General features: G+C 41.2%; 1 protein-coding gene across 3 annotated transcripts in view; it reads left to right on the plus strand.

The window, feature by feature from the left end:
- LOC124161545 overlaps positions 1-26,049 on the plus strand; it is a 164,616-nt gene extending 138,567 nt beyond the window's left edge. For all 3 annotated transcript variants that reach the window (XM_046537919.1, XM_046537918.1, XM_046537917.1), the window contains one exon: positions 24,329-26,049. In XM_046537919.1, the coding sequence (XP_046393875.1) occupies positions 24,335-25,315 (981 nt within the window). In that variant the 5' untranslated portion in view covers positions 24,329-24,334 and the 3' untranslated portion in view covers positions 25,316-26,049. The remainder of the gene's footprint in view (positions 1-24,328) is intronic.
- Positions 26,050-26,803: the final 754 nt, after the last annotated feature.

Raw genomic sequence — 26,803 nt, forward strand, 5'->3', positions numbered from 1 at the left:
CCATTTATCTTTATTTTATTTTAATTTGCAATGTCATTTTTTTCTAAGAAAAAAACGCTTTATTCAATGCATGCAAAAGAATGGAATTCATTAATTTTAATCTCGAACTCGTGGTGGAATCTCATTGACGTTCCAACCGTCCCAGAGATACAGTTGCGTCTCCAGCAGGAAAGACGGAAATTCAAAGGACCGTCAAGTCCTGGAGAGTTCAACGCGCGAATCCCAAGGTAGGACTGTGAGGTGGCGGAGATTTGAACGCGCGGATCCACAAGACGAGGGGGAGAACGAGTCTGGGCGTTGAGTGGCCGCAGATTTATTTTTGGGAGTGGTCGGTTATTTGCGGATGGGAGGAAACGATCTCATCGCGAGACACTCCGCAGAACGTGATTTCGGCGCCTGTCACGAGGAAATTGTGCACGCGCACGCCTCGGTCCGGCCTCGGGAGAGGATTTTCACGCGCACGATCCAATATGGTGGGCTACACTACACCCACAAGGCTCCGTCATAGTCCGTTGCTCAACTATTATTATTAAAGTATTCTACCGATTAAGTGAGGTTTCCATGGAGTATTATGGCAGTCTCTCCGCCCTTCATAGACTTCCCCCTTCAATCCACTATATGTCCTACTCCCTATCATTCTATCCAAATATCATAGTCTCTCCCTTCATTACCCAATATTCTACCCTCCAAAACTGTTTTCAATGTCCCCTCCCCGCTCAGTACTCGCACCATCCATTCCTTATGTCTCCTCCGTATCTATCTGGAAGCTATCTCTCCTCACCCGCCATGCCCAGAACTTCTTCGTTCCTGCTCCTCCCGTCACAACTATAAGCGAAAGGGTTAAGGCCGTCCATTTTTTCATAGCGAATCGCTTGAATATAAGGCGACGAATCGAAAAAGGGAAAATATGGGTCTCTTTATTTTTAAACAATCACAATGAAGGAAAATTTGTGAACTAGCATATAGTCAGAGGCATAAATGGCAAGGCAGCATTGAATAGCCGCTATTCATTTCCTGAAAAATAACTTCAATAGGAAATTCCAAATAATTCGCACATATTTATAATGTTTTGTTAAATTGCCTTTACACCTACCACATGTTAATATCCGCAGCCATGTCGCAACAGACTTTCCACGGAACGTGTACTCACAGTTAGAGTGAGTATTTTCCCAACATTTTCAAAAAATAATTCGACTCAAGCGTAATATTTATTTGGTAAAAAAAATAATTCTCAAAATAAAACTCAAATTCCCTGAATCACCTTAAAAATACTCGGAACTTCCTGATTGCAGAAATAGTTATTCTATTTATGTTGACGAAAAGAGAGAAATTCTGCACACATTTCAGCTTCCTTGTGATTTTAAAACCACTTCTTTAACTTCCCCGAGATGAAGGACCATCAATCTACTTCCCCGTTGACATCCCACTGATCCCCTATCTCAGGACCAAAAAGGCGAAGGCCCAGACGCTCCGTGACACGCCCGAATCGGTTCTGCCCTCCAAAACGAACGCGGAGAGGGGAAAAAAAGAAGCTACCGCCCAAATAAAAGCAAAGGATTCCCCCAACCCCCTCGACAGAGATGTGGGGAACCTGCTAAAGGGAAAAAATAATGAGAGAAAACATAATAAATAAATAAATAAATCATTGAGTGGAGAGCAAAGTGATTCGTCCGCGCTCTTCCGGCATTTTAAGCGGGCCACGCCCTGAGGATTCTCGTCGCATCGACTCCTCTCCATCCGAAGGACTCTTAGCTACTCCCTGCAGCCCCCCCCCCCCGAATTTTCACCCCTTCTTCTCATGGGAGGGCCAAACGCAAATGTTTGCTCGACCTCCACCGCCAATGTGGATTGATAGCACTGCACGTCCATTTATACCCCCTCATCCCTCCTCTCCCACACGTCAAATACCTCGGATCCTCCAATTCAATGCAGGAAAGTCATGCGTCAGTAATTATTCGCGTGATTAGGGAGGGTGATGCAGGAGAAGAAAGAAAACTGGGGTGCAACTCCATTAGTTTAGTAAAGTATCCTACCGATTAAGGTAGGTTTCCATGGATTACTTACGAAGTATTAGAAATATTCCAGCCGTTTCCCCTCCCTTTATAAAATCCCTCTTCAATTCACAATGAAGCCTACTCCCTTTCATTCTGTTTTAAAATAATCACATTCTCTCCCTTCTCCACCCTCGCTAACCTAACATTAATTCCTTTACAACTGTTATCAACATACCCTTCCGTCTCAGCACTCGCTCCATCCACACCTTCTATCTCCTCTGTTTCTCATCTAGAAGGTGCCTCTCCTCACCCACTATGTCCAGCACTTCGTCGTTCCTCCTCTTCATCCACTTCACCTACTCCACTCTCTCCACACCCATATCTGGTATATCTCCTCTTTTCAAAGATAATAGGCATTTTACATATGATAGAATTACTTTGTATTTCACTGAGCTCGATTAATGTAAAGGAAATTTATTTAAATAATTGAAACTCGTTAATTCCCTGAAAATTTCCGCTTTAAATAGTCGAAAAACAGTAAAAAATGTAAAGTTTTTGTCATCCAAAGTGTGTGATTACGAACGGCGAGAGACCAGAAACCCTTAGTTAAACTTTCCCTTCGCCTCCGTTCCTCATCGTCATCGCCATTGAACTACGATTGATGGACCAAAAAAATCGGACTTAAACATCCCATTCCTCTCCAGCGCATGCACAAAGAAAGCCCAAAAAAGCAATTCAAAAAAGCCCGTTCTTGGTCAACAAATTGGTTGAAAATGACCTCCGATCCTTAGATATGGATTTGCGGGCAGTCCACTGAGAGTCAATCCCTAATATGGAGATTAATTCACTGCTGTTTAGATTCATGACAAGTCGCTCGCGTTGAAAAAAAATTGAAAAGCAAAGAAGGAAGAGGAAAATTACGTTGAAATTTCTTGAGGAGAGGATCACATTCAGCGGCTATTATACTTCAGCTGTTCTGGTCTGTGCCACTCTGGCATGGCATCGAGGAGGATGGATTATCGGTTCGAGGTTTGGGAGGGGAGATGTAGTGGACTCTCGTGTGGAGGGGGTAGGAATGCGGCGGAGGGGAGTCGTAAAAAGAGTCTTGCCCGGCTGTGTTCGCGGGCGCTTCCAGGGGGCTTCGAGGTCGACTAGAGGCTGAGCAGATGTCTGGCAGGCAGGCGGCCGCGGGAGGCGATTGCGGAGGAAGAGAACCCGAAATACACACATCAAAATGAAAAGGAAGAAAGTCTATGCGTCATTACGTAACAAAATATACGGCAGTGTTAGATGAGAGTTCAAACTTTTATGCTTCCAATTTTCATTTGATATCCAAGTCTTTGCTTTATTTAAACGATGTAAAATACGACTATGAAAAAACACCATTAGATGAATTATACGATAAATATAATAAGTATTACAGTGAACTAGATATGAATTACGACAGAAGCAAATTTCATAAAATTCCCTCCCATATTGTCGATGAACTGCAATGACTAAATCTCATGCATTTGATACTATATAACAGCTGTGACAGTATGTATTTATATTTATATAATTTGTATATCATGAGTTTACACTTAAATAATACACTTGGGTAAACATTAAAATCGATAAATAAATAAAAAGGAGGAAAAGGAAGGTTGAAATGTTTTCCTCCCATCAACATCTATCGAATAGACTAAAGAGAAATAGTACGGCTGGATATACTGAAGGGAATGGCTTTCTTTTCCGTCAGTCCAGGAACTAAAAGTTATCCATACATACTTACTGCTTACGCTATTATTTTTCCTTAGCTCTAGGCCTTTTACATTCTAATACTCTCCTCTCAGTACTCATTAAGGTGTAATTGGAGATTGTATTCACTTAACTGACCGTGTTTAGTTATCACTTCAGTCATAATAAAGTTTAGCAGTTCTCAAGTAAGATAACGCCTTCAATTACCGACAACGAATCCATTTAATGATAACTCCGTATCCGCGCCTTGCAAAAGTATAGCAACAATTCACTCGTTCTTTGCACCTAAATCATCAGCACACGCATCCGATCATACATTTTCCACATACAGGGAAAAATAGACAACAGCGAAATATGAAATTTTCCGATCAACTTATTATGTGAAAGACTAGCCAGTATTGACGAATAACTCTTACCTGACTAGATCTTTCGGAAAAATGGAAAAGGCTGTACTTTTATTTCATCCCGGAGGTAATTGCAGAGCACCAATTTTAATACATTCATTTCCTTTCTTTCTCCTCCGCGTGCATTTCCCCATAGCGCTACCAAAATCACAGAAATTTAAAAGTTCTTTCAATCTGACACAAAATAACGCCAGCCAACGCTAGCATAAACATATTAAATGTTTGCTGCTTAGGCTGCTTTGCTGCTTAAACACAATTAACTTACCCTATTTATAACATGGCCAAATGCGCATCCAGAGATTACCGCTTTTAGCGCCATCTGTCCTCTCTATTTTTACGTACCTACTATGTGATTGCACTCAAAAACGCATGTGTCAGGGGAGGAAAGACTAGAGAAATAAAGAACAGATATAAAAAAACAAGATCTAACAACAATCTTTTCCAATGCCATGATACATGGACTAAGAGTCTATCAAATATGTGGGCGAGTTCCATTCCTTAAAGCCATGAACATTTCATTATATGCCACGCCTACTGCATTCTAGTTAGCTCCGAGAAATACACTTGTAGAACGACTTTCTTCCCTTTTTTCCTAATGAATTATTCTACCTAATTGGGTTTCTTGAATAAATTTTACCACCTACTTAATTTTTTCCAGCTCCTTTGAGAGAGAAAATCTCATCGTTTTTTTTAAACTTAAATTTCACATAAACGGTGGTCCATAAACGAAGTAAGTATTAATTTTCGTGCGTGGAGTTCAGTCATTGACATGTAAAGTACATTGTAGAAGCCACAGTAGGGAAAAATGAAGCTTATAGTATGTTCCTCAGATTCGTTGAGTAACCTAATAAAATCCTCCACCAGAAAATTTCGCTTTCAATTTCAGTCGCTAGGTTCACTAACGTATAAACCTAGATTACGTAAAACTCATTGAATCATACGACCATTAAGTTTACTTCACACTTAGCTAGCAAATTTACACTGTATTTACTTAAGCAACACTTATAATTACGCTTACGATAAATGATTGGAATAGACTCCCTGCAGAACTGTTTCAGCCCTATCCTAGCAACATAAAGATTTTCAAGAAGAGGTGCAAAAAAATTTATCTTGGAAAACTAATTAAATTGCTTATTTTAAAATTTCGATTACACTGATGCAGTTTTATTTTAATGATGAATTTTAATTTATTACATATTAACTGTTACCACCTGGCAAATATCCAATTTGTGCCTTAATAATATATTATTAATAATAAAGTATTGTTATCACTGCTTATCCGTGACAGAAATAAACATATAATGGCCCTAATACGAAGAAACATATTTTGCACGTGATCCGTTTTACAAGGTTTTCGCCGAAAAAAGGTTTGTAAAACTTTTTGAGAAATAAAAAGAAATTTGGATTCATTCCTAGAAAAATTAAATTGGATGCAGATGATTGTTGTAAACCATTCAAATAGCTGGCGATTGCCTCAAACTTGCGCAGATGTTTTATCATTTTAAATCAAAGATACACCAAGGATGTAATTCACCAAGTAAAAATTGATCGGTAAAACCCAGTCTAAGATTCACCTTGGAAAATGATAGCTTGATGGAGTAACTGGGAGCATACCGGACCTGCAATAAAGATAGACGGATTCGAATCCCGGCTGAGCCACATTTTTTCATAGCGAATTTCATCCTTCATGTAAACAACTTGCACGAACAAAGTTACTTGTTTCATGCTACTTCGATTTAAAAATTAGTTAAAATTATTTCAAGCTGAGACACAGCAAGACTTTATGACTTTCACGTAATTAAAGGGAAAAGTTGCATTGCTCGGACCGAAATCGAAGAAATCGCATATGAAACGTAGGAAGAAAAGGGAATAATACGTGGGGGAATAGATGCTAATGCGGTCCACCGGTTGTGCTTCGCGTTCGATCGGGTCGGAGAAGGCGGAAATGGTGCCGAGGGTTTTTCGGGAGGAGTGAGAAGTGGAGGACCTTCGGAGGCGGGTGGCGAAATTCGGGGGAGGCCTTTTACGATGATCGCGATGAGTAAAACCGAAAGGGAGCAGAGTGGGAGGGGGAGGAGGGAACGGAGGCGACCTTGCCGATGGGAAGAAAAAGAAGTCTCGAGAGGAGAAAAGAGGTCCATCTCGCGCTCGTCGTTGTTCTTTTTTTTCTTCCTCCTCATTCCTTTAATCTCCCTCCCTCTCTTCTGAGACCAAACACCCGTGAAGTCTGAAAAGGGAGGAGTTGGGCACGCTCTCTCTCTCTCTCTCTCTCCCGTCCTTAACGATGGAGTTATTACAAATACAGGGCGACCTCGGATGCCTGAGCGACTTCTCGACCGCCTGAAGACTCGAGCTCCGGCGGACCAAAGGAACGAACACATTGGTAAGGCACGCGGAGAATTTCGCCACGGGCTCCTGCTTAGAGCTAGGGCAGGTACATTCCCCCCACTCCATCTCCAAATTTTCACACACTTGTTGCGCGTTCCAGACGTGGGTCTGGAGAAGAATGGAGGAGGTGAAGTGGAGGACGGAGAGGAGGAGGAAGGACAAAGTGCTGGACATGAGGTGCTGGTGAGGAGAGGCAGCTTCTACATGAGATAGGGAGGAGACAGAGGGTATGGATGGAGCGAGTACTGAGCGGGGAGGGGATGTTGGAGGGAAGATGCTAGGTAAACGAAGGCGAGGAAGGAAGAGAATAGGACTTTTAGATATAATAAAAGGGCCACGTAAGCCACGTAGTACGTCAGTTAATTGAGCAAAATTTAATTTACTTAATCAATAAAAACTTACAATTAGCATCGGTCTCGAGTTATCTCCATTCAAAATTCACTAACTCTTGATTAACATTGTGGTATTCCATTATAAGTTTTCCTGGATATCACAAAATTACTAACACCACTTATTTTTTTACATAATTTGCGCCTGAAGATTATAATAATTCATTGAAACCCGAATCGCGCTCTGTAAAAAATAAGTGGTATAAGTAATTTAGTGATATCCAGGAAAACTTATCCCTATTCATTCAGTCACAAGGCGACTCAGAGCTATATTCTAGTTTCCTCAGATATTCTAGAGGGTTGTCGAGCTTTCCTAAATAAAAATAGCCTGTCGATTTGTTGGAAATAAATTCCATTCAGCCACGTTCCGCAGGAGAGAAAAAAACCTCCGACCTTCGATCTGACCAACATCACGCGGTACGGAAGGCTGCTTCATTTTACGTCTGATATATCGATTACCCTTTGGCCGAGACGAGTCAAACATGACCGCGACTCGAGATAACGCCGAAGAAAAGAATGACAAGGGTTAATAATCGGAGAGGGGTTCGAATCATCCGCCCCTCACCAGATATGCCGAGGACATACTTAAGAGTGTTTCTTTTTTAGCCATTTAGCCACACCTGAGCGGCTAAAAAAGTGTCGCCCGTCTTTTGCCGAAATAGACGCACGTCAGTAGGTTGACTGGGGACCATGGTAAGGGGAGGTGGGGTGGGGTCGGCCAAGGACCAGGGGAGGGGGTGAAAAGGGGTATCGAGTGTCGGCCTTCGGGGAGTCCCGCGGAGACTCCACAACTGTCCCCGTTATACGTGGGAAGCCATCCGGACTGTGGAGCACGTTCAACCAATGCGCACACTCCTTCAATTTTTCCCTACTTTGCCTCCATCGTCATCTAGCACTGAGAAGAACAATGCGTAAATTTAATCATAGGCAAATATTTATTAAAAATGGCGAACTAAAATTCTAAGGCTTAGGATTCCACGTGAAATTACTTCAGATAAATTATTTCGAAAGCGATCACTCGAGTGACCGATCGTCAATAATTCAGAAGGAAATATCGAATTTCAAAACTTAAATGAGAACGTATTCCTCCCTCCAGATCTGTTGTGTTTTGTTTTGCAGTGATGTATTATTTAATCAAAACTAAGGAAAACATATTGCAATATCCGGGGTATATGCACAAGACCCCTTCTAACATTTACCTCAACATCATCATCATCATCAGTAAATAATAAACCAAAGATTAGTTTAGACCAGCTCTCTATTCTGCTCTCCTATCCGCTATCCTTTCCACAGTAACGCATATCTTCTCTTTTACATCCTTTATGATATGTCCTTATGTAACTCATTCGGGGCCATCCCTTGCGATCCTTCCCTTCCTCCTGTCCTTCTATGATTATTTCAGCAGGCTATCATCCTACTATTGTGGCCAACTAAGTTGCCCTAAGCTGCTAAGTTGTCTTCTGCTTAAGGTTTTTAGAAGACTTCTCTTTTCTCCCACTCTTCCTTAGCACTTCCTCGCCACTTACACGGTCGATCCATTTTATCTTCGTCATTCTTCAGTAGCACCACATTTCGAACGCTTCCAATCTTGACTTCTCTCCACCCGTCAACGTCCAAGCCTCGCTCTCATTGAGAAACATCCTCCATGTGTAGTATCTGACGAATTTTTTCCTCACTTCCAAACTTTTATTTTCAAATTGAAGTACAGACATGGATTCATAAGGAATCTCGAGGAATGCGAGGCTCATGATACAAGCGGGTGGTTGAAATCTTGAACAGGTGGAGCAGTTCAACAATTGGTGAAGCACTTTGGAGTAAACCGTGGTATAGTAGCATAAGGAAGAGAATTGCATTCATAAAAGAGGCGTTTATGAAAAGGAAAGAGTTTTTGAAAGGATCGCTAGGTAAGAGTTTAACACGTTCAGCGCCGCTGCGGTCATAATGACCGAAACATATACTTCATCTCCACGCCCGCGCCGCTTCGGTCATTATGACCGAAGACTGAGCCTTTCTTCTGGCCGCCCATAGCACACCGTCGGTCACGACGCGTATATGACGTAACGAGAAGTTTTTATTTCAAAATAGAGAAGAGGATTTTTTTTATAGATACCAAACGATAGGGGATTTCAGATATAAGAAAATATATAATGTAATCATTGCATGGTGGGGGAGGAGAGGAAACTTCCCGACAAGATATGGAGGAGGCAAAAGAATTGGATTAAGCGAGTACTGAGCGGAGAGAGGATTTTAATTCCGTGTTGGGAGGAATAATGTTGGGCCAGCGAGGGAAAGGAAGGAAGAGAATAGAATTTATTGATAAAATGAAAGAGAGTAGGCATTATTGTGAGCTGAAGAGAGAGGCCCAAAGTGGGTTGGTTCAGATAACTTACAAAACACTCCGTGCAAGCCTACCTTAACCAAATAGAATACGTTATTAAAAATATGATGTAATTCTTTTTCGGAGAATTACTTTCATGAAGACTTCTGGGGATTTCCAATGGTTGAAATGGTTGTGCATCATCAACGTTTCGACTGACGACTCTTCCATCTTCATTAGGGTGAATGATTAAGTTTGACTGAATAAAACAAATTTTGAGATTTAACTGTAGACAGTCATATAAACAGTTAGCCTTGGACAGCCCAATAAGTCTGCAGTGACTGAACCTATCACTAGGGACCACAAAATAGAATGGGCTATGTATTCATTCAACCGGATTATTTTTATCTTTCAGTTATGTATTCAAGTAAGCTAAATTTCATAATGGGATCGTGAAAATAGTGCTTTTAGTTCTAAAATTATCATTTCAGCCTTAACCTGAATTCTGTAAAGCCGCATTTTAAAGCATAAAATATGAGGATAAGGAAGACTTGGGAAAGGGGGGGGGGAAAGAGAATCACAAAGAGAACTCAGAGATTCAAGTCTAGCACTCGGAAAGGAGAACAAAAGAAGGTCAACATGTTACGTGGGAATTAGCGATGAGTGACAGCCCCGAGACCGCTCACGACACTTCTTTTTTTCGCAAAACACGAAACGCTTTCAAACCAAGGACGACGGGGCACTTGAACTAGGTGCGCTCATGCTGGTCGAACTAAAAGCCAAATGTGAGCCGTGGACGAAACATTCACTCATGACATTCCACTCCTCAACATCAGTCCTAACTTGAGATAAACCCAGTAAATAAATCATCACCATCGTAAGTCAACAATCCTGAGACTGATTTGATACAGGTATCCAATTCGCTAGCCTTTCCATAGTGACATATTTCTTCTCTTTTACATTCCCGTCGTCATTCATTATCGTTTCTGGCCCTCCTTCCCTTCAACCTATCCTTCTATGATTGTTTCACCAGGCCATCATGCCTCACAATGTGACCAACTAAGTCGTCCCGCCTTCTCCTGAGAGAATTTTTATATGACTTCTATTTTCTCCCACTTTTCTTAGCACTTCCTCATTACTTACACGGTCGATCCATTTTCTCTTCATCATTCTTCGGAGGCACAACATTTCGAATACTTCCACTCATAACTTCTCTGAACCTATCAACGCCTCAGTAGGTGGAAATTTTCATTTCATTTATGTGCATAAGTAAATATAATGTTATTCCTGATTCTATTTCTACCTCCAACTCCCTTTGTTTATTTTCCAGTCACTCATTCGCAAGTATAATTTATTCGTTTTTTATGCACCGGTAATCTGGTCAGTTTGAATTTACGACCAGGAGTTCTCGGCAAATTTATGTCTCATTTCTCCTCGACTTAAACAAGGGAGATTGTCACGGCCATGGCCGAAGTCTCAAGACCGATCATCGAGGTGCACACATCGATTCAAGCGGCAGGAGTTGCCAAGGCAACAGAGATGGAGATCGAGCCGTCGAAAAGGCAGTTATTTCGACGTGACTTTCGACTCAAATTTTTGATATCTCAATTTAGAAGCGTATGGCATTAAGTATGAAGTGGATTATAAATCGCGGAAACAGGTCTTAGCATTCTCAACTTTACAAGCACAATAATCTAAAAATAATATTTAGCAGAATAGTCATGACATTTATTTGAACATCTTGGATGCACTTATTTTTTATTTTACCTCAACCTGTCTCTTTAAAGTTTACAAATTTACACGGTAAAATACATACTGCGGTAAACTTTGTACCTAAAACTTTCATTAGCGCCTCTTTCTAACTCACTCAAGTTTCAGGAGTGATTAATATATTAAGCTGTTCACAGACAATTATTCAACGACATCCACTTCCCACGTATCAACCGGCATTGTTCCTCGTGACCTCCGTTTCTATCTCCTTGAGATATAATGCAATTAATCCTACCTAATTTTCCGCACGACGGCATTATTTCAGACGATGTCTCAAGCATGGTTAATCTTTTCAAATCAAACCCTCTGACAGACAAAGCAGCCCTGAAAATTTCATTCCCACGGTATTTATTTCGATTTTTATTTCGAATTATTTCAATTGTTATATATTTCGAATCCAAAGAAGTACTAAGTAAGTGCATATCTGTATATATTACTCTATTCTGTCTATGATTTAAGTCACACAATCCTGAATTTATGACTGTACGCCTTGAATTAGATAATGAACTCCACGCTTAATTTCTCTCAGTCGACTCAAAAACCCGCGTTGACATGTATGCAACTTGCTTATGACGAAAAGTCAAACATTGGAAACGATATCGATATTATCATTCAACCTAACAAGATAATACAATGATGGAGTATCTCCTTAATCCTTGCAAAAAAATATTGACCGTAATCACATCCTCCCTGATCGATTGAATACCAAGGGAAGCATAGTTTTAGCGATTTTTCCCTCTAAACGCCATTAATTTCGTCAATTTCGTCGCTTATGCTTGAAATTAAAATTATCCTCATCACCCGTCGGGCAATGATTGTTTCTAAAATACCTGCGTCACATGTCCTGATGGTGACGATAATAGCACCTGCAAGGACAAGGCGATTGGCTCCTTACACCTGTTTCTAAAACAAGACATCGCATCGCCTCGGCCGCAATCGGCATGCGATTAAGAGGGAAAATTCAAGGGCATAGAGGGAAGAATCGGACCGTATAAAAGCCGTGGGATTCGAAAGAAGGGAACGAGATGCGATGCATGATAATTCGCCGGAAAAAAGGCAACGATATTGCCTTTCGGCCCCCGAGGAAAATAGAACAATTTATGCCCGGTCGTTCCGCTCTGCACCCGAGCAGGATTGAAACATTTAAATCGACCCACTGCTGAATTTTTAAACGCTTGGCTGAGGTGAGTGTGAGAAAGGGGGTCTAAACCTTGCTTTTCGGCAGCGTTCATCACAATGTAATGCTAAACTTGGATTCTATGGACTGCTTATTTTGATTTCCGCGTGGGCATTCCTTGCCATAGTCATGACTGGGAAAGTTGCGCCTAAAATATTAACTGATTAAAACTAATGTTAATCTCGGCAAAAATTACCTGGATAAATTCGAAAATTACTTCCTGAAGAAGTAACTGATTAAATGTAAAGTTTAATGAGTAACTTTTGCGTTACAAGTTATTTTTTCAGTCACTTCAAAAAAATACTCATTAAGTAACCTCCTCACCCTGATATGGGTAGCACGATGTCGCAGAGGAGGCATCCGTGCCATCACGCGTACATTGTCTTCGAGTGGTCTCGTGTATTCTCGTCCGAAAGAACGATCGAAAATACGTTCCGTTCGGTAAGTTCGGTAAATCGAGTGGACAGTCCACTCAACCCTGCTTTTGTTCGGATCATCATCAAGAGTCAACCATCCTAAGATTGGTTTGACGCAGCTCTCCACTTCTCTCTCCTATCTGCTAACGTTTTTATAGCGAAGTATTTCTTCTCTTTTACATCATTTATAACCTGTCCTATGTAACTCATTCGGGGCCGTCCTTTGCCCTTCTTCCTGTCCTTCAACTACACTCTTCATCAGGCCGGCGTGTCTCAAAATGTGGCCAACTAAGTTGTCCCATCTTCTGTTTAAGGTTTTTAGAAGACTTCTCTTTTTTCCCATTCTTCTTAGCACTTACTCGTTACTTACACGGTCAATCCATTTTATCTTCATCATTCTTTGGTAGCACCACATTTCGAATGCTTCCACTCTTGACTTCTTTTCATCATCATCACTGGTCAACAATCCTAGGATTGGTTTGACGCAGCTCTCCACTCAGTTCTCCTATCAGCTAATCTTTTCACACCTACGTATTTCTTCTCTTTCAAATCCTTCTTTACTTGTTCCAAATATTTCGCTCGAGGTCTTCCTTTCCCGTTCTTGCCTTCCACTTGTCCCTCGACGATTGTCTTCATCAGGCCATCATGTCTCAAGATGTGGCCCATAAGGTTGTTCCGTCTTCTTGCTAAGGTTTTCATGAGGCTTCTCTTCTCTCCTACTCTTCTTAGGACTTCCTCGTTACTAACTCGGTCGATCCATTTGATCTTCATATGTCTCGGCCTATTCATTGCATTTTTGCACTCTACTATTCTCAGATACCGATTCACTTTCCCCTTTGGCTGTCGGACAAGCTTCATGCCCAACACGATCAGATTAACAAAATTTAACGCCCAAAAATTAACTGACATTATTTTTTATCCAGTTAACTTAAAATTTTAATGGATAAAAATTCTAAAAAAGTAAAGATTAAATTCAAAAGTTAATTAAATTATCAACGATTAATTAAAGGCTATTTTTTTAAATGGTTTATCACAACTATGCCATTAATGTGTAGCAAGAATTACATGCACCTATGTAAGCTTATTTTATCTACCGGACTGGTCTTGCAATGAGTAATTACTAATATGGATTGCTTCATATGCTATCTTAATTAAAATTCAATAATATATCATTCAAGGAAAATATTGCAATTTCTTCACATATATTTCATCTAGTCATTATTTACGCATTATTCCATTTATGCCTAAGGTCGATTAGTCGAGACATACAGTGTAAAAATATCGATTTTAATTTTATGTAATTTGAACAATTATTTTTGACGTCAGTAACGGATGCAATATCGCTAAATTACTATCACTACATACCCTAACCCTCCTCTTAAGCTTATCTATCATTTAACTCCAGAAATATTGCTGAAATCATGAAGAATGCACTGACAACTTTTTCTACTACCTGACCAAAATAACAAGAAGCTACCAGGTCCAATGCCAAACCCAGTCAACTCCATAAGCCGGCATCTGAAAACGACAGATAAACGGAGCTAAGAGAACCGCACTATTTTCTCGACAGTGAACACCTTCTTTCGGACACGGTTTGCCAATTTTTAACGCGCATCTCAGCACCTTCGCTAGGTTATCGGGATTACATACATATGGGCTCCTCTCGAGTTTCTTACCGAATCATTAATTCTGATAATCTCCAGTTCAGTATTCTCTCGGATATCCGCGTCCATAATCCACACCGACAATTTCGCGATCTACATCGCCTCAAGCGATCCACATCCACGAACATACTCCTATAGCTTTTTAACTCAGATATTTCATAGCAAACGTTTGACCGTTTTTCCTTACGTATTTTTGACCGACGGATATCGAATTTCATGGCATGACGAGGGCGAAAAATTCATTCCCATAAAATGATGGCAGGGTGAGAGAAATATGCGAAACATTTTGACGGGGACGAAATTCATATATGATATCGCTGTCGATCGCAAGGTGGAGTTTCTTGATCAGAATTTAGCGGCAGGCGTCTGGCTAGATCCGTGACATCGTAAACGTGCCCATCAAAAATACGAGAAAGTTGGTCGATTCTCTGGCGGGCGAGGCCGTGAAAATAATCACGCTATAGTCGGAAATACTCTACCCGAGCAAGATGTTTCACATAGAAATCTAAAAATACACTACGCAAATAAAGATCGCTCAAGAAGCTGTTCAGTAATCCAAACTTCAATATTATTTGAAAATATTGGAAATTCATAGCTACCATTCATACTACGGTAGCCGTAGTATGCTAGTATTTGCTTATCGTACTTCTCTCGGGTTTGCGCGCGAGTAAGAAAATTTAAGGCTTACAAACACACCGCTTCGACCTATCTTAATGTATTAAGTGAAAGTTTAGTCATTTTTTTCCGTCTCGCCAGCGGAGTTGTTACTTTTTGATTGGCTCCCTTGTATTTTGTTACCCGCGTGCAAACCCTAGAGAATAGGGTAGTTTCCCTCATCAAAGAAAACGAAAGGCATTGATTGCGATTCGTTAACCACCATTAGTGTATTCATAATATACAAATTATTTTGTTTTAGAAATCCCAGTTTAGACGAATGGCAATGGTCAATTTTATCCTCATTTGAAAAAGGCCAGATTGGCGCCCATGCGATGCCACTCCACGTGACGTCACAGGGACTTAGCTATTGGAGTACATAGGAGTTTTACATCGTCTGAGATTACCAATGCATGCACGAGGCACACAGCTAAGGGAAACATGTCTTAATAATCACCTATTAAAACTGCCTATGGTCGGAAAGTTTTCTTCGTTTGATAAGGTATTAATAATCCTTATTTAAGCCAAGCGCTACCTGCTAGCAGGGAACTCTGCTACCTGCTAGAATCCTGCATCGTATCAGCGCCCAAAGCCTCGCCCCAAGGTCACCTCACTTGCGGCAGCGGGAACCACAACGACGTCACACGGAGTTTTCCCAGCATTCATACTTAGCAGTCGTGTTTTCGCGCGCTTGAAAACTTTTACTTCTCATTTAATCGCGAATAATAGATATCGTCATTTAAAAATCTAAAAGCGTGAAATACGTACCTACTCCAGGAGTAATAATCTTTCGATTTAGGCAGTAATAAAATTATAGGAGACCACCTTATTCCATTCATTCTATTCGCCGAGAAAGTGTTGAATCGTACATTTATTTGCTCTCTTCCCACGAGCTCATCCCCGACACGGCATGGTAAGAGAGATGGGTGAGGTGGTCTAAATTATGCAAGATGGGACGATAGAAGAAAGTGAACGTCGACCATCTCAAGGCCGTATTTATCCCAAAGTTCCTTCCTCCCTCACCCTTCTTCTGCTTTTGCTTTTCCCACCCGGGACCAACTCCCTCCCTCCCTCCACCCTCCCCCTTGCCCCCCCCCCCCCCCGCCCCCGACACGGTCCACGCAAACAAAGACGCTCTCGGCGGAGTGAAAGGCTAATTGGTTTTTTTCAAACTCGTAATGACGATCTCGACGCTTTTCTTATGGAAGTCACATCAAGTGGGGTGTGTGGAATCTTTAGCACATCTAACACCTCTCTTTTTTACCACACTAATAAGATGCCGACAAGCCAAAGAGTCCCAACAGGGCTTGGCTCCTGCTCATCTCTTATGGTAATTTTCCTTTAAAATATTCACAAACCTTTTTCAAAGGAAAACTCAAGTGTTTACAATTTCTTTGGCCTAAAAATGTGCGTTCAATAATAGTTTAAGCTAGTGCATTCTAGTTATAAATGTAAGACATTATTTTTTACTATAAGAGTAAGGATATTGGCTGTAGTTTTGTGAGAATTAGGAGTGAAAAAATAATTCCGTCATCATTAGCTTTTCTTTGGACATTAAAAAACATATTCGTGAACAGAAAATAAACCACCCTGTACTACCAAAATGAATCCATCCACCGCTAGACAGGGCGCATGCATAGTGTACATTGCATATCCAAATTAATAATTGATGCTCACATCAATTTAATATATGTATTTATAAGCCGAATTAGACGATTTATAATTCAAAAAACCATTCATTGGTAAATGGAGATCCAAATCGATTGGATAGATTTCGGTAATTGACGTAACAACCTCGCGGGCGAGACAGGAAAAATGACTTTCACTTTTACTCTTTCACTCAATGCTTTAAGATAGGCGGAAAAGATGTTTTTGGAAGAAAAATAAACAAATGCCTAGCGATGTGTGACGTCAACGACTTTACCACTCAATTGTCCACCCACTCGACTTGGCTGGAAGGCTGCGACCGCAAACAGAGGAGATGAGGTGGCCGCGGCGAGGGAATGGATCCCACTTAAGTCGAGCACCGGGTCACGTAATTCCTCCGCTATTAAACGACTCGATCAATTACTCTCTCCCCGCGAGCGAAAAGGCAGGAGCAATGAGGGGGAAGGAAGGAACTCCACGCAAGTCGCGTGAATAATGAACTGGATACGCTCCGACTGGAGTAATCGGGCACAATCACGACCAAAAGGTAAAAAGTATAGCGAGAGTTTCAATCAATTTCATCAACTTAAGGTGCTGGAAGCAGTCAAACTCTATTAACGCGAGACTGATTAATTCCTTATCAATGGATCCCATGTGTTGGAATCGCTCATCTCAATCAATAATTTGCGCAACATCCATGAAAGATTTGATCTAACCTGTAAACCAATTTCCATGCATGTCTATCGAATTCGTTCATTTGAGAGGAGCTGTTTAATATTACTTAGGGGAGAGATTATCTTCATCACAAACTGGCGAGTTTTACGTGACTTCAACAGAAAACCTTGCAGTTTATTTCTCTACTGTCCAAAATAATTCAATTACATTTGGTTTTGATGACTATACGCAAACAATGCAAAACATTTAAATTGAGCATAATATTGGTTTACAAAATTTGGTACTAGTTGTATCCTACTAAAAAAATATCGAGCAGTGTTACACAAATCATATTAAATTATGTTGCCATATTATTCTGTAAATCTTTAAATTCATCAATAACCCAGCCATCGGTATAAAAAGTAATTAAAGTAAATATTTAAAGAAATCACACGCATCAATGTCAAAACGTAGCTGTAACAATACTGAAGCATCCGAACTTTCATTTTAAGTCATACTGAGTATGCCGTTGCTTTAATCTAACACGCTAGACTTACATTTATGTGCCAGGAATAAAATGTCGAACGATGGAAGAGATTATTCCTCCGTGCGTTGCAGCGAGAAAAAAAGAACGAATTTGTTGGAAAGCAAACGTCAGAAAATAAAGGCTGTAGAGGTAAATTACATATTTACTAGAAAATACGAGCAGAACAGCCAAGAGTGCTAATTTCACAGGAATAATCCATCTCGTTCAACCTAAGGATTGTTGGTAAAATATATATATCTCATTAGTATGAGCATGAGATCACATGGTCGTTACTGGTTTCGCACGGGCTTTAAAGAAGGCAAAAGCCAACACAGTTTTAAAATGTAAATATGCGATCCGAGGCAAACTCTTTGTCCATATTTACTCAAGGGGAGTAGGTGAGGGAACCTGAGCCTTTAAGACTGCCCTAATATGGCATGAAAATGGAACAGGAATGGAAGTAGCGAGCGCTAGTGAATTACTCATAAGAACCAAGCCCTTGCCAAGGTTTTTTTTATGCCAGGAATACTCTATACTACACTGATTTTTTCATGTTGAAAATGTTTTCTTTCGTTCTATTTCCTGTCTCAATGAAATGACAACTAACAAGAGCGACGAAAATTATTTAGCGAATGAAGATATTCTTGAAAAACAATCAACACTTCGTTTGTCGACAAATATGTAATACTTGAAGTTGCTTAACGGATGGCTTTAGTAATGACAACACAACTGAAAAAAGTCGATGAAATTATCGACCGTCATTCGTTTTTCCGAGAGGTATTACTAAGTAATAACTGGGTTTTGACAGAGCGAAATTATAATCCGTTGAAAAAACAAACTAGTGAAGAATGCGATCGTCAAGTTTTTTTCATCACTGTGATCCTTTCTTGGATCGATATTTTTACGGAAGAAAATTGATCGGGAGAGATAATTCTCCGAAGATGTGGACGTTAAGTGTTAACCAGACCAGAAGAGGGCGATTGATCCATAGTTAGGTGCTGAAGGTCAATTTATTTTTTTCAAATTTGCGTGGAGCTTGTTGAAGTTTCCGCGAAAATTAGCGATAGGGTTTGGTCGATTACATTAATGAACGGGAATATTAGCGTGAATCTATTGAACGCACACTTTCGACGTCGTTTATTTTCATGCGCGTTGCAACAGTGTTTTGCTAGTTCTAACAGCGAATCGTGGAAGAAACTCAAGAAGACATTTTTGAATGGAAAATAACGTGGGTATAATTTGGAATAGAGAAGTAAACCGTGCAAAATAAATCGATGCGGCTAAGAAATAACTCAAACTCAATTCCTTAATTCTAACCGTGAAATAAGATATCTCAGAATGGAATATATGGTGAATGTAAAACGGAATTGAGGAGTAAACCCTAAAAAAGAAATAGATGCGCTAAGAAAAAACTCAACTCAATTCCAATACCTTGAGTGCGGCTGCCTGCTGTTATAGTTCTGCTGAAGAATGATAGATGGCATCCAGTCCATGCTATTTTTTTCGAAGAACGCCCCAAAGTTGTAAAGCTAATTTTTTCTTAATCCTAATTTATATTTATTGCATATTTTTCCATAAATCGGCCATTATTTTATTAGTCAATTTCATGTACAATTCAGGAAACGTGAGTGATAAAAAAATTTTTTTTCCTTGTATGAATGCTTTGAAATCTTTCATTATAGACGAATTTATTCATTAACTTTCAAATTTTCTCGTATCAGTCATCATTTTTATTAACTTCGGAGGTAGCAGTAGACAGCATAAAAAATAAACAAATAGCGTAATAATAAATGATCAATAAATATGGGCAAAGCTAAGCTAATGATAGTTTAAAATAAACAGAAACGTTGGCAAAAACTTTTTTGCGTAACATACATTAACCTACACTCAAAGAACTATTTTAACATAAATTAAACGAGGTGAAGATAAGGAAAAAAATTATCTAATCAATAAATATGTGCAATGCTAATCCCTGATGATAGTTTAAAATTAACAGAAACGTTTGCTAAAACTTTTTTGTTTAACATACATAGATCTAAACTCCAAGAACTTTTTCAACATGAATAAAACGAGGCCAAGATAAAGGTTAAAAAATATATATATATATAAATGATTATAAAAATAATAAATGTTAGCGTGACAAAAATACACAATTACGGACAGTTTTCAAGGTGTTGATACGTTAGGAGAGGAGTGGTGATTGGGGAAATGTCGCATGGACGGAGGCGGAGCGGAAGCTTGCAAGTGAGGAAGCGACATGAGCACCACCTGGGTGTGGACTGGAGGGAGGGGAGGAGGGGAAGGGTGGGGGGAGCAATTTGGAAGCAAGCGGAGGGGGGAGGAGTGGAAGGGGGGAGGCAGAAGAGCAAGGACAGCCGGAGTCCTTGCCGCGCCTGCGGTCGCTCCGTCGACTCTTTCTTACCTCTCTTCTTGTTGTGTAATCTCGTCCATGCCTTTAACCGGCTGCTCCTCCAACCCCCATTTACTTTCACCCTCCCCCTTCTACCAACCCCAATTCCCCATCACCTCTTCAGGCCGGTAAAAAAATAGAGAAAAATTAGACTCGTAACTTTACGAAAAAATCCGCTTGAGAGATCTAGGGCGAATATATATAAATTATTAACTAGGGATGGACGGATCCGAGATTTTTTTCGAATCCGGATTCGGATCGGATCCTTGATTTTCGGAGCCGGATCTTTCGGATCGGATATTTTCGAATCCAAATGCATTTTCAAATTCCTGACGCTGAGATTCCCCCGATGATTGTTCAATCTCTTGGGAAAATCCACGCTATGTACCAGTCGTATTTTGCCTTTTTTATTTTCCACGGCTGAAATTCTCCTGCGTAACCTCTGCGAGAGCTTTCAAACAAAACGGTTCATGAGTAGAACAAGGATCGCATGCGACGGCGCATTCGAAGATAGAATCGGAACTCTTTCCACCCTTATGCATTGCATTTGCGTTGCATTCACTGAAGCTATTATTCAAAATTTCGGATCCAGATTCGATGTCTTCCGCGACTTTGGATCCGCGGATATTTGGATCCGAGGTATCCGATCCGACCATCCCTATTATTAACTATTGGGGCGATGACGTCATGCGAGATTTGAAAATTTTTAACGGACGCGTATACTAGAATGAGTGCCGCCATCGGTATATGGGTATTACAAATAGTGACCCTTACGTTTTATTTGTTCGTTAATATTTTTATAGATCGTCATTTCTCCTCTCGACATGTTCGCGCCGTGCGTGCAATCCACCACAGAGGCTCCACGGTTTTCGTCCGTGCGCGGAGGCCACACTCCTCCTCCTCCCTCTCACACGGCCAGTCGATCTGGTCGGGTTCGTTAGTCTTTTGTTTTGCCGAGACCACTCCCACTCCGATTCAAACTCCCCCGCCACAGAATTCCAGCAGCCCCCCCCCCCTCATCCTCCTCCTCCTTCCAACCTCTCTTCGGCATCCTGATTTACCAGAGCAAGGTTGCTCGAGTCAGGCCGGGAAATTCAGACGGGGAGCAGTTGTGAGGCATTCACTCACATCAGAACGCACGCTATAGGCCTCGTTATAGACCATATATCGACCCGATAAAATAACCCACACTGCTCGCAACGTACAGGTATCAGTTTTCAATTAAAAAAAAAACTCTACTTATTCATTGCGGACAACTTAGCGAGACAACAGAGCATGGAAATCAACGTATTTTTCACTCCTTTGTCCCTCGAACCAAAATGATGGCATCAATGAAAGATGATGCGGGCTATTTTCTTCAAATAATGGCTCTTAAATAAATGAAATGAAGCAAATGGAACTCAAACACGTTCTATCATGCATGATACACTAAAATCAATAGATAGTTAATAGACACCTGGGAGTAATCCATCGTCTATGGTTGGAAGTTCCAGATATTCGCGTTTAAATATACCTCAGTTTCAATCCACACTAGTGTATGAATTAATAACCTTGTTTCACTTCGGTGACAGAGACAACTTAAAATGCCAACACCTGGGTCGTATCAATACAGAGGCTAAATTATTTTGCGCTATATACATTGAGAATAAGTTAAATATGCGAATTGAGCTGTTAACCATTCTGGCGATAGTTGCATATAAAAACGTTTAAGAAAACATATGCGTCCCTGACCATTATGCAGAAGAATTTTGGCAGGGCGGCAAAGAAAAACGTCTGCTGGAAAACGGAAAATCTGAAGCCGGACCGAACTTGAATGGCGAGTAGCAAGTTCGTTTTCATCCTCTTTTGTCTTCTTCCACCACGAAAGTGTACACCGCGGCAACTAGGTCGAAAAAAATACATTCCAGTTTATTCACAAGCGATTCACGCGATCTAATTCAAGTACGTATTGACGGCGTAACTCACGAAGGATACGATTTATCGCTTCCAAACGATGGTTTACTACTCCGCACACAAGTCACGCACGCACAATAGCGAAGTAAATTTGTCCCAACAACACCTCACAAAAAAAGACTGAAACCTGACGGCAGATGAAATGACAGAAACAGGTTTGCGGAAAACGAGTTACCCAACGCATAATCCTGCCTCGACGTGAGTTAGAGGCATCGGAAAAGATCGACTGTTCTTGGTCCATTGAATCAAAGAGCATAACGGCAAGCATCAACACTTGACGGAGATAATAAAAGACGCTCGATAAAACGTATTCGGATCATTAAAAATTGACTTCTTCTGGACTAATTATAAGTTGAATGTTAATATTTTGGTTTCAATAAATTTTTGGCAATCGTTATCGTGGCTCTACAATGAAAGTTTTTCTTTAACTATCAAGAGAAAACAATTTTTAAAAATAAATTATGAATACCAAAAAGAAACTTGTCAGTGCATATCAGACCACAGACGTATTATCGCTGATAGGCATTTCATATCACTAAAGCGCAGCGGAAAGTGATGAAACGTCAAAACAACGACCGTGATCCGCCCCTGCACTATCAGCCTTTTTTTAATAAACAAAGAAAAAAACGTTTTCATTTTCTCACGTAACATTTTCATTTCCACAATTAGAGCGACTGTAAACGCGTATGTTCGCCATCTTGATATCAACAAAACGGGCAGCGGCAGCAGCACACCGGAGGAAGTGTAAAAGCGACAACCGCAAGAGGAAACAGTATGCCACGAGGGCTGTATAATCATTAGGATACCGCCATCCATAGACTTCTTCATTTGCAATGTACCACTACGGCGTCAATGGCTGAAAATCAATAGGTTCACAACAAAGTTACAAAAAAAATTATAGAGAAGATGCTCACTTTCCACAGCCAGCCAGTATTCCATCCTTCAAGTAGTGATGACGTATCCCGCAGTAAGGCGAATTTTGAGCTCGGGCCTTCAGTCCTGCCGCTTGAAGTTCGAACTATCCATTACGTTTCCCTGGCTCTTGGTGACTGTAAATGTGAGATATTGATGCCTATAAACCAGATGATCAGACATTAACCGTAAAAGGAAAGTATTCCCAGCCAGCCTCTGTATTTAAAACAAAGACTTTTCAAACCATGACGTAATTTTATGTGGCTAACTTAAATTATGGTGCCAGCAATACATCTTTTTACATTTAAAAACAAAAAAGTCGTAAATCTGAGAAGTTGATGTCTTCAAATTAGAGCATTTACAATCATTAAATTATGAAAAATATCCTTCCACGGAGTAAAATATTTAAAAAGGATCAGGGCACAATTCTTAGTGGCCCTCGATCACGTGCCAGTTGAGAAGATCCAACTTTCCCGACACCTTATTCAATAAACTTTCCAGATTGTCTTAACTTACTTCGCTCGAATATTACATGAAATAAATAATCACTGGATGTGTACGCAATTTCCTTCCGACTAAATACGTATTAATAAAACAAACACTCAAGCCTACCTTACTAATTGACGTGAAGTTTGCAAAAAACAATTCATTCAGATATTATTTCAACGCCCTCCCCCCAAACCAGCCACTGCCACTAGAGTGATGGTACAGTATTGAGTTCACGAAAGCCCTAACTCGTAGAGAAATTTGATTTCTAAATGATTTTGCCCTGTCATTATTTATATTGAGGATGGACGGATCCAGGATTTTTTTCGGATCCGGATTCGGATCGGATCCTTGATTTTCGGAGCCGGATTTTTCGGATCGGATATTTTCGGATCCAAGTGCATTTTCAAATTCCTGCTATTAAACGAAGTAATTATTCAAGTTTACGCTGGGTACGTACAATCGAAGGAATACTTTCTAGATTTTTATACACATTTTGATATTTTTATAGGCTTTCAAGTTTTTTTTTAAACATCTTTACATGCTCAGGACCTAAACTGTTACGATTGCGTTTGGAAATGAAAATAGGAAAAATCTTCGGATTAACCACTGACCAGTGGCGTAGGTCAAGAATCGCATGCGACGGCACATTCGAAGAGAGAATCGAAACTCTTTCCACCCTTATGGGGCGTTGCATTCACTGAAGCTATTATTTAAAATTTCGGATCCAGATCCGATGTCTTTCACGACTTTGGATCCGAGGTATCCGACCATCCCTAATTTATATATGTACTAAGCACGTATTTTCTCTCTCTCTCTCTCCCCCATAGGAAAAGATGGCGGTCTCGTGGTGCCTGACCCTGGCGCTCACCGTCCTCGCTTCGGCCGACGGCGACGCCTTCTTCTTTGCGCCCAGCTCTGTCCGCTTCACCTCGCAGAGCCCCTACTCCTTGCCGCACCCACTCACCATCCTGCCGGAGCGGCCCTTCGCTGCCGCACCCTCCCTGGCGCCCACGCCCCTCTACGTGGTCCCCGGGGGGCTCGTCCGCATCCTGGACCCACACGCACCCGTTGACCCCGAGGGCGTCACCCCCGGAGTGCGGGTCATCCTCCGTCAGCCACTCGTCATCGACTCCCCCCAGGCCAGCATCGCCTTCCCCTCCGGCTTCACCGTGGACCACCAGCCCGGCGTCCGCATGCCCATGAGCGTGGGAGCCCTCGTCGCACCCGTCCCAGCTTCCTCCGCCTACGCCATCCACTACCCTATCACCGTCCGCGTCGTCTACGCTGTGGCCAGCGTGGAGCCAGCCTTCTACCAGCCCTCCTACGCTCCCTACGCCTTCCCCCCGTACTTCTACCCCCATTACTCCTACCAGACCGCCCTCGCAGTGCCTCAGGAGCAGGCCAAGCCCGCCGCCGCCCCCACCACCCCCTCCACCACCGCAGTCACGGAAGTCACCCCCGTGCAGGAGCCCGTGACCGACGCAGACCAGGATAAGCCCGGCGCCCCTCCCGCGGGCAGCCCTCAGCTCATCACGGTGCTGGACTTCCCCACCGCCGTCGCCAGCCCAGACTCCCTCTTCTTCCAGCCTCCGCAGACGGGCGATGAGCTGGGCAACCGGGAGCCGCCGCAGGCCCTCATCCCGGCGGGGATCGTGCAGTCCGCTGCGCCCATCCCCAACCTCTCCGTGTTCATCAACTCGAAGGAGTCGCAGTACTTGCAGGCGCTGAGGGAAGAAGCGCTCAAGGTGAAGACCCCGTTCAGGACGCCGGCGTTCATCGTTCACGGAGACACGGTGCAGGTGGACGCGCTCTAAGGCGCAGGGAGGGCACCAAAAGCCCCCCTCCCACCCCCCAATCGAAAGCGTCTGTACGCGTGACAAATGAGAAGGAAAAACCTCAGTGGGTTTTTTTGTTTTGTTTTTCAAGAGATGAGTTCCTGGTGCCACTGTTTTTTTTAAAAAAGGGCTTGGCCTACGGACATCACAAGTTAAGATGGCAGGAGCAGATGGAGTGCAAGGGACAATTTTTCTGGACGGAGCTAAACCTTAAATAAGCCCGGTTGGAGAATATCTGGTTGTGCGGAGATTTTTCTTTAGCAGAGGTCGCCGAAGGGAAAATTATGCTCGCACGGGGCTGTTTTTTGACTAAGATGGCAAAAGAAATAATTTTGACGACAAATTGTGGGCACATTAAATGGCCTGGTTCACTACCAAAATTGTCAGAATTTCCGGTGTAAATATTTTATGAAAGATCATCAACTGGCCATTTCTCCAATTAATTTAATTACTAGCCCAGTTACAGAGCACTCGAGTTGAGATGCACCGACCTTATGACAGTTGCATGAAGTTAATCTGAAATTCAATGCTCAAATTAAATTCTTGGTTTAATGAGGACCCAGAAAAATGCAACTTTTTGCTACGGTCCGTAATTTCAAATCTTTTTTATTTAAGTGCAACAGTACTTAGTGCAGCCATTTATTTGCCTTCTTTTTCTCATGAAATTTTTAAGCACAAATAACAATGGGTTACCTAAAATAAAATGCCATTCGGACGAAATTGAAAAACCACCAGAATTTTCCATGGATACTTATGGATTTCATGCTTTTAAGAGAAGGTAGTGCATTGTAACACAACTATAACATTTTGCTTCCAAAAAATGTTTTGTTAAGAATGAATAATGCCAAACAAATGAAAACATCAATTAGAACGGCATGAAATCCTTCAGCTACATGGGAATGCTTTTTGGTGCCAGTGATGTCAAAGTTACCATAAACATGCTATTATGTTCTTACTCTGTTTTTGTATTCCTTTATCTATAACATGTCTACTAATTTCTTTTGAAGGTAATATACCAACTTTCCGTATTTTGTACCTCCTTGCTGCATTGACAGTTTGTTGGTGAAATGGATATAGTTTACTATATAAATGGTTTCGATTTGTATCGAAAATTCATTCTTCTTCTACAGTAATAAAATCGCTTACCTATATAATGTCTATTCATTTTTCAACCTTAACTCCATCACTGTATCCACTGAAAGCCACCATTTCAGTTGTTTGTGGAAAAATAACTATACACACCTTGAAATCTAAAAGCTAAGTTTAATGAAAAAATTTGCTTATGAAATAAAAATAGAAGAGCTCCAACTTCACAAAATATCCTCTCCAGGCTCAAATAAAATAAGTATGAGGAACTAATATCTTCTAAAATTCCTCAGATATTTTGAATGAATCCTTGACATGTAATTAAGAGATAGCTCACCAAAAATGCAAAGGCTTTTAAACAGCAAGTACACACTATATCAA

Source organism: Ischnura elegans, chromosome 6 (assembly GCF_921293095.1).
Source record: "Ischnura elegans chromosome 6, ioIscEleg1.1, whole genome shotgun sequence".
In the NCBI taxonomy this organism is placed as follows: Eukaryota; Metazoa; Arthropoda; class Insecta; order Odonata; family Coenagrionidae; genus Ischnura; species Ischnura elegans.